Raw genomic sequence first — 9,191 nt, 5'->3', positions numbered from 1 at the left:
GTCTCTTTCTTGAAGCTAAACCTTCTATCTCTTCGAATCACACAAATTTTATCCAAACTACAATGGCGCGCGTTGGTCTTCTAGTGACCGTGCTGGCGATTCTGGGCTACATGAGCCAGGTAAGTTATTATTCAAAGGCTTGTTCAAGGAATATTTTAAAAAATAGCGAAATTCATAGTCGATTAAATAACAATTGCTAAGTACACCAAATGTTGCAAAATGTTAAAGGCAAACTAAACTCTATTGATCGCCAATTATGGTATATGTACACATGAAAACAATATAATGTAAACAAAAATTATGATTAAAAATTAACAAATAAATTTTGGACTTTCAAATTTTGAATTTAAACGTGCAACTAATATATTTTCTTAATATAAAAAATGTAATTTTAATGCTTTAAGTAATACTTAATGCGTTATATTTATAATATTTAATATATTATTCTTTTTTGCTGATTATATTTAGGATTTAATATATAACCTATGATTACAATATAATAAATATACAACATATTTACCTATATATATATATATATATATATATATATATATATATATATATATATAATATAATGTTATATATATATATATATATATATATATATATATATATAATATAATGTTATATATATATATATATATATAATGCTTTATTCTATATCATGCAATATGAATAATTGTTTTTATTTTATTAATTGCTTGTTAGGCCCTCCCAACATCAGAGGAATTTCAATCTGAGCTAGAAAACTTTCTAAAGAGACAACGAGAAACCATAGAAGGGCTTGAAAATTCTACGGAAAATAAAATTAAGGATTGGTTAAAAGATACATTCCCAGATGTAAATGTAGAAATCGAGAAATTCGAAGTTGAGGTGCCTAAACTATTTGCCTCGACTGATGAAGTTCCAGATGTTAATGATGTCATTCAAAAACTCACTGACCAAAAATTGATAAAAAAGCTAAAGGAACTAGTGATTAAAGTTATCAAAGAGGTGATCAAAAGTCGCTTACCCAGTGCTGAGCTTATAGAAGATATCTCTAATATTCTTAAGGAGATAAATGAGCTCTATAAATTAGGTGAAGAGGAATTTGAAAAACGTATTGGAGGATTGGTGAAGAAGTTAAAGGATCGTTTGGAGGAGCTAAAAAAGAGTTTGGAGGAGCTAAAAAAGAGTTTGAAGGAGTTAGTAGAAAAGTTAAAAGAGAAGTTGAAGGAAATTGCAAATAAGCTAAAGGGAAAAATTTTAAATGTTGTTGTGGAGAATACCAAAAAATTGAAAGAACTGCAAGAATGGTTGAAAGAAAAATTTGAAGACAGCCTAAAGAAAGAATTCGAGAAGTTAAAAGATTTACCTGAAGAGCTAAATGAAAAATTGGATAAATTTGAAGAAAAATTATTTTCTTTCACGAAAGCGGCTGAAATATTTGTTGACAAACTTAACGAAGTTATTAAAAAAATTTATGAAATCAAGAACAAATTAAAAGATAATTTCAAGAACATCGGTGAAAAAGTGAAAGATGGATTAGAGGATGCCAAGGAGAAAGGAAAAAAGTACTTTCAGAAAATGAAAAATGCTGCTGAAGAAATCACACGTCAAGCAGAAAAAGTCATTACGGATCTAACGAAATATGCCAAGATCTTCTTCGAGGGATTAGGAGGAAGCATTAAGGAAGACGTTGGGAAAATCGGCAACAAGATCGCAGATAAAACAAAAGATGTCAAGGAAAATGCCAAAGACGTCGCGGAAAAAATCAAGGACCTTTTTGGATAAAGGTAGAATTGACTAGAATACTTTAGAGGATCGAAACAAAATTGATAAAATACTAGAAAATATAACAGAATATGCCAAGAATACTCTTAACGATTTGACTGAATAATCGGTTTTAGCAAATATAATTTAAATTATACATTCAATCAAAAATAATATGTTCGATATATACGATAAATACTTTCTCAAATATTGTTGATATTGTTTCTAACAGTTAGGCATTTTACCGAGTTAAAATTAAGACTTAAAGTTTACAACACACATACACACACAACAAACCCACACGCACACATACGCACACACATACACATATATATATCATATTGTTCAGACTTATATTGATTATTAATTCTCTTAAATGGCCTCTTCACTTTAACGACATTCTCATTCATAAAATTATGTAATGTTTATCAAAATTAGCCCATTAAAATAGATGCGTTAACATTGTAATAAAGTTAAGTTTTACTTCAACGTGTAACTGTAAAATGTTTAATAAAATAAAAAAGATATTATATATGTATATATGTTAGATATTATAAACGAAATTATTTTATATTCACTCCACATTATATTCGATAATATAATATCACAAGCAGACTGTAAGCATTTGCAGTTTTAAATTGGCTCACAAGTTACATAACACTTTTTGATATTTATATATAAGGAAAAAACACAGTATCGCGAAGTAATATTTCATTAATATTTCGGGAAAATTGTATCAATTAAGTCAAACCTTTTAATAATCAATAATAGTTAAGTAAATAACTTGTCATATCACTAAAAGGTTATACAAACATTGCTTTACCTAGAATATGCAAGTGTGTTCGCATACATATATTTTACGTGAGTCGTAAATAAAATAAATATCTTCGCGATATTAAGAAATTAAAGAGAATTTACTTCTGCATATATTTTTTCTTAAATATATCTCATTTATAACATACTTATATATAAATATTATATGTTTTCGAATATATTAGCACAATTTTGTAAACGTCTATTACGAGGAAATAAATTATTTTTTTGCTACTAATTATAAAAGAAAAATAAAATAAAACTTAAATTTAAATTTCTGATTATAATTATTTGAAGAATTCGATTTTATATTAAATAGAACTGATAATTCTTTTAATTCAATTAATATATATATATATATATATATATATATATATATATATATATATATATACAGGTAATTTACAATACAAGTGCAATGATTAAATCTGATATTCAAGGTTATATGTATAGGAGAGATTCAATATAATATATGTTGGATAAATAATGTTTGAAAAAAATGTATAATCTCTGCCCTGTACTTTTAAAAAATGTGAACCGTCATTGCGTAGTCAGCAATTTATGTATGCATATGCACACACACACACACATATATATATATAAATATACATGTATTTTCGTTAGAGCATATCTTTATCCGGTTGATGTAACGTATCACAGAGCGCGAGGAATGAATGCCAACTAAAACTGATAATAATTTTGATCTCCCCTTGAACTTTGATCTTTTCGTGGCACGTCCAAAATCATTAATCAATTTGTTTCGAATCACATTAGATGAAACTTACATTTAAATAATTGCATAGAAGATTTTTTTGTCATACCAACAAAATATCAGACAACTGGATTAAATTAAAAAAACATTTGTCTAAATTATTGCATAAAATTAGTTAGTTTTGTTTAGCAAGCTTAAGATATGAGAATAGAAAATGTAAATATGTAAAGACGTTATAAGAAAATGTAGAATATAATTTTGCATTAAAAAGATGTAATATTTTTCTAATCGATAATTAAAACATACATTTTCATAAATATTTCGCATTAAAAAGCTTTATTTATGAAAATGTATGCTTTAAAACAATTTTTCTTTCCAGAGATTTTTTCCACACACAAGGTTTTCTTTTAGTCTTAAATAGTGCAAATCTTATTGTTAGGAAAAACATTTCTTGATAAAATGTTCCTTATCGCGTAAACTCGAAATGAGTTCAAATTAGAAGGAAGGTTTAAAAGATCAGATACCTAACTTGAAATTTTAAAATAACAAACTAAAATTATAGACATGTTATAAATATTTGTTACAGCTCTTGTATATGTAGCATATTTTTTAAATAAATATGTAAGAAACAGTACTTTTTCATAAATGTTTTTATAGATATTTTTATAAATTTCTATAAATTCTATATAAAAATATTTATGAAAATGTATGCTTTAAAACAATAATCTTAATAAAAATTTATTGTTATGCATTTTTAATAAAGAAATTATTATTATTATTTGATGCATATTTTTTTTAACTTGACCGTCGCTGAAAATGTATGGTAATAATTTATGTCAAGCGAATAATACTCACAATCAATAATTTTTAATAAATTTATATGTATATTATAAAAATATAACTAAAAATTTTTTTATATTATTTATGATTATAAAATTAATACTTATAATTGCACACATAACATTATTTATAATTACACATAACGTTATCTTTTAATACAGAGAAATAAAATTCTCAACATTTAAAAAAGTAACATAGTCATAATAAGTAATGAAGTAATGTGCGATGTATGCAATAATAAATACTTTTTCTTTTATTTGTTTGTCTTTACAAGCAATAATCACAGAAATATAATTCTAAATAATTGTAAAATATTAGAATATTTAGACTCATCTTTATCTTTTTATCTGAGTAATATTGTACATCTTGAAGCAAATAAAAATTTAGATAGAAAGTATTATTTTAAAAAAATGTAACGTTAGTATGTAAAGAAAAATGCAGGTCGTTGTCGTCAAAATGAGATATTAAGCACTTTGCCCTCTTCGATAAGAAACGCCTATAAAAGGGACTGCGATATCTATCGTATGCATTAGTCGTTTCCTGACTGACCAAGAAGACAACATCAACGCAAGATGAAGTGCTTAGTCTCATTTATTCTAGCCGTCTTTCTGATCGCAGCTGAGGGCAAAGTTGTACCAGCCAGCAATGTCGAAAACCAGCAGACTACCACTGATAGTCTAGAATCGGCCTTAGCTAATCGCATCCAAGAAGCCAAGGCTGCCATTAGTAATTTTGGCACTCAAATTCAGGAACATCTACCTAATCTACCTAAGCAGGACGAAATTTTGAACACATTTAGGGAGCAAAGCAGCAATTTTGTTAATAATCTTAATGAATACATCAAGAACGTGACCGAAGAGGTAAGCAATACTAATAAACGTATAATAATAAAAATACGTTTTATTTGTTTCTCATATTGAATATATATTATTGTAACATCGTGATCACGCGCATAAAGATAAATGTTTAAATATTTAAAGCGACTTTGATTTGATTAAAATTGTTCGTTCGATAGATGTGTGTTACGCCTGTTCTCTTTTACTTGCACATTCGCAATAGAGATTAAAGATTGATTTATTTGTTTGCAGTATCAACACGCAACCTCGTCTACCTAGAGACGCATTTTTAAAATTAGAAACAAAAAGTCAACGCATCATCTAATTCTGCACGTAGAAGATTATATATTTGAAAAAAGTTAGCAAGAGAAAAAACCGATTTATCAGTTTTAAATCAGTCCATAAGAAATAAATAATATAAATATACGTATCAAAATAGATAACAATAAATTACATATAATTGTAATAAAAAAGAAATTGTATAATGTAATTTATGTATTCATATTCATAAAATATTAATACTGCTAAAAAATTTTCGATGCGTTAGACTATTAGAACATTTCAATATTATTATAATGACTGTAAACAAATAAAAACAATCACAAGTATAAATGATTAATTAACACGTTTCTTATTATTTTTCTATTTATAAAATGCAAGAACTCGTGCAAATCCTAAATATAAAATATTATTTTCTTTTTTTTCTCTTCTCATTAGACAATTATATCAATTACAACATAAAACATGTCACAAAATTATTCGCTATATTAATGTTACTAAAGAATGTCTAAAGTTACGTACAGTTTATATCTGGTACACATATAGGCGTACCCAATTCATTATAGCCGACTATGAACATTTAAAATTGTTTAAATGATATCACGAGTCGAAGGTCAACGAATCAAGTAATTTAGACAACAAGAGTAACAAAAACAGGAAGTTTAGTATATTATTATCTCAACTTTTTATTACGTATTTTGTTTTGGTATAATAATATCTGCTAGAAATTAAACGAGTTATTATATAAAACTAAATATGCGTTTTTACGTTATCCATTATCCGTTATCTATATTTGCTCATCTTCAACAACGTTTATTTTATAAAAAGTTTCAAGAACCTTTCAATGTCATTAATTATTTTTTTTTTAAACTTTGTCTTTTAAAATCTGAGATATGTCTAATTATACGCATGATCGTTTCTAGGTCAAGACCAAGAACCCGGAGTTAGAGAATATCTGGACGGACTTGAAGAGCAAACTGTCTGAAGCTGTCGATAAATTAAACATTAATTCCGAGACCACAGAACAGATTAATCAGTTGGGTACTAAATTCCAGGAGGGAGTTCAAACTATTGTAACAGAATCCGAGAAGACGGCTAAGGCTATCAGTGAGAATTCTGCAAAAGTGCAAGAGGGTATCGCCAAGTTGACCAAGCAGGCGATAGACATCGCCGTAACTGCTTCTCAGAATTTGAATAATCAATTGCAGCAAGCAACAACGCCGCAACCATAAAATGAAATAAATCACACAGTGAATTACTCGCGCGCTAATATCTTGAACAAACACATGCGGATAAATCGAATTTTCATTCAACCAACATAATATCACATTATATCATGAACTGCATACAACTAATGGTTATTAATAAAAGCACTTGAAATTATTTATCTTTATTTCTTTAAAACCTATACTGTTACTATGCATTATTGAGATAAGATTTTTAGTTGTTGATGATTTAATCTTATTTTGTTAATTTTTACGATTCTCCGTTTAAAGTTATTTGATATATTGCCACGATACTTTTATTTTTTATTCTATGAATCCTGTTGCATATTGCACAATTATATATAAATAATATAATATCAAAATTAATATCAGTTGATGAGATATATTTTTTTAGTATCAAAATTATTCATTACGTATTCAATTAACACACAGCAAATAAATTAACGAAATCTTATCTGGTTTGTAAGAAAAATATTGGCAATCTTATTCTTCAAAAGAGACGTTGTCACCACTTTGACGATAAGTGTTGATTGGCCGTACGACTGTTAACTTTGATTTGGTCGGTTTCATCCACGAGATATGCGAAAACCGATCAATGGATGAAATGGTTTTGACGACTGTACCCATAATTTTTGAAGTCATGTAGTTTATAGGTTTAAAACTACTTTTTTCTGACTTGATCAGGATAGCGTAGGTATCGGTAAATCTAAATGACTTGAAAAATATAAAGAAAAAAATAACGTAAGTTATAATAAATTAATATCAATATTAAAGATAAATAATATGCAAATAATAAATTTATCAATAAATTTACTAATAAATTTGCTGATAAATTTATTACCTGCAATATTACATATTAAATTTATGTATATACTTACTGTGTGAACCGTCAACAACAATACAGCGTAAATGTAAAATAAAAAGTGATATCCATGAATTGAATGGAAATTCATATTCACTGCACGAACTACGCTAACGCGAATACGAAGATTCGGTAACATAAAAATAAGCAAGTATATAAAAATTATTTCCTGAATTATCGCCACTGAGTGCGATGTTTACCAAATTTCATACAAATATGTGTATATTTGAAAATTCTCGACTTATATACAATTTTATTGATGTTGAAGAATAAAATTTCCGCATTCAAACAATACCATTGAAAGTATGCACCATCAATATCATACTTCAGAAATTATTTTACATAATTTAATTTTAAATTAACAAATTAATAAAGTTCAAACCAAAGATTGATAACAAATTAATCTGTTATTAATAGTGAATATTAATTTTTTAAGAATAGACATATATTTTGTTATAAATAACAATATTTTAATAATAAAAAAATCTTTTTTAAATTTGTCAGTGTTTAAATTTAAAAAAAAATATTTAACTTTATAAGTATAAATTTTAATTACATATTTGACAATTATAATATTAATCTCAAATATTTAAAAAAAGAAAATACTTTTGTATATATAAAAATGATATATTTGATGCAATTTTAAGGTTTAATAAGTAAAAAAATAAATAAGAATTATAATAAATAGCCGTGTCTCTGATGTATAATGCAATCCGAAAATCATTATTGTTTAATCATGGCATTAAATTTAGTAATAGGTGACAACAAAACAACTGATTATACGCAATCAGCGGATTCCACTTGATTTCACACTGTGGTAACATAAGTCGACGAAATATATTTACGACAAGAAAAATTCCCCAATTCGATATGACCTAAATCCGTATGTTGTCAAATATTTATCAGTTTCAATTAACAAAACGTTCTATAACATTTAATTAGTTTAGAATTAATTATTTATTATATTGAGGTTATTCTAGTAAAATTAAATATTTTATTTGTAGTATAAACTTAATTTTAAAATACAAAAATATTAATGGAGTGGCAAATATTTTGTCCTTCCACGCAATATTGCTGAGTAGTACATAGGCGCAAATTTCTTATAAAAGGATGGAAATTGCTAAATCATTCCATTGTTGGTTAACGACTCGATATTGAATCAATGAGAGTGTATAAACTTTATTTTTATCAATTTTCATTTTTGTAAAGTACGAAAATTTGTAAAATATGAATATTAACCAGATGAGTTTGATTAAAATAAATATATTTCTTCTAATCTTTGTTATATGCATGGTAAGACTAAGTGAAAAAGTATATACATTAATTATTATTAACGAATTTAATATAAAAATAATATAAAATATTGAAAAAATCTTTATTTCAATATATATATATACACATCCTTTGTTATATTATTTCACTAATGACAACTTTACTAAACAGATATTATTTGCACACACTGCTGCAGAGAATAAAGTCCAAAAACTGTCCGCAAGATCCGCAGGATTATCGAAAAAAGACGAATCTCAAGAAGCTATATCAGATGCTGAAAGATCCGAAAAAATAAATCGTGGATTTGAGAAGATAATTGAATTCGTCAATGTTTTGGGGCTAATAGACAATTTTGTTTACGACAGAACAAAGAACATTATTCGCAAGCTCAATGCAATTTACGACGTCGATGAAAATGAAAGATATCGCAGATCTAGATCTATCAATAAATTGTTCCAAATATAAATTCTTCATAATTAAAATAAGGAATTATAAAATCTTGCATTAATTTTTAAAATAACAAGTCATAAATCATTAATCATATACATATCATATATTGTTATAATTATTTATGTCAACACATCTAGACTAATATTACA

General features: G+C 26.3%; 2 protein-coding genes across 2 annotated transcripts; both read left to right on the top strand.

The window, feature by feature from the left end:
• On the top strand, positions 1–2,224 carry LOC140669395 (uncharacterized). The gene is made up of 2 exons (XM_072899191.1): positions 1–119; positions 709–2,224. Exons 1-2 carry the CDS (start codon positions 63–65, stop codon positions 1,771–1,773), a joined length of 1,122 nt encoding a protein of 373 aa, XP_072755292.1. The 5' UTR covers positions 1–62; the 3' UTR covers positions 1,774–2,224.
• A 2,417-nt stretch (positions 2,225–4,641) lies between these two features.
• Positions 4,642–6,615, top strand: A4 (apolipophorin-III-like protein). The gene is made up of 2 exons (XM_072899394.1): positions 4,642–4,977; positions 6,156–6,615. The coding sequence occupies exons 1-2, from the start codon at positions 4,690–4,692 to the stop codon at positions 6,462–6,464; spliced, it is 597 nt and encodes a 198-aa protein (XP_072755495.1). The 5' UTR covers positions 4,642–4,689; the 3' UTR covers positions 6,465–6,615.
• Positions 6,616–9,191: the final 2,576 nt, after the last annotated feature.

This window comes from Anoplolepis gracilipes, chromosome 9 (genome assembly GCF_047496725.1).
Source record: "Anoplolepis gracilipes chromosome 9, ASM4749672v1, whole genome shotgun sequence".
In the NCBI taxonomy this organism is placed as follows: domain Eukaryota; kingdom Metazoa; phylum Arthropoda; class Insecta; order Hymenoptera; family Formicidae; genus Anoplolepis; species Anoplolepis gracilipes.
Note: the sequence above shows the minus strand (reverse complement) of the source record. Positions and strands in the feature narration are given on the sequence as shown.

Bases quoted from the DNA above. Each gene is read 5' to 3' on its own strand.
- LOC140669395 (XM_072899191.1), top strand. From the start codon at position 63: ATGGCGCGCGTTGGTCTTCTAGTGACCGTGCTGGCGATTCTGGGCTAC. The intron at 120-708 runs GTAAGTTATTAT...ATTGCTTGTTAG, and splicing joins TTCTGGGCTACATGAGCCAG to GCCCTCCCAACATCAGAGGA.
- A4 (XM_072899394.1), top strand. From the start codon at position 4,690: ATGAAGTGCTTAGTCTCATTTATTCTAGCCGTCTTTCTGATCGCAGCT. The intron at 4,978-6,155 runs GTAAGCAATACT...GATCGTTTCTAG, and splicing joins TCAAGAACGTGACCGAAGAG to GTCAAGACCAAGAACCCGGA.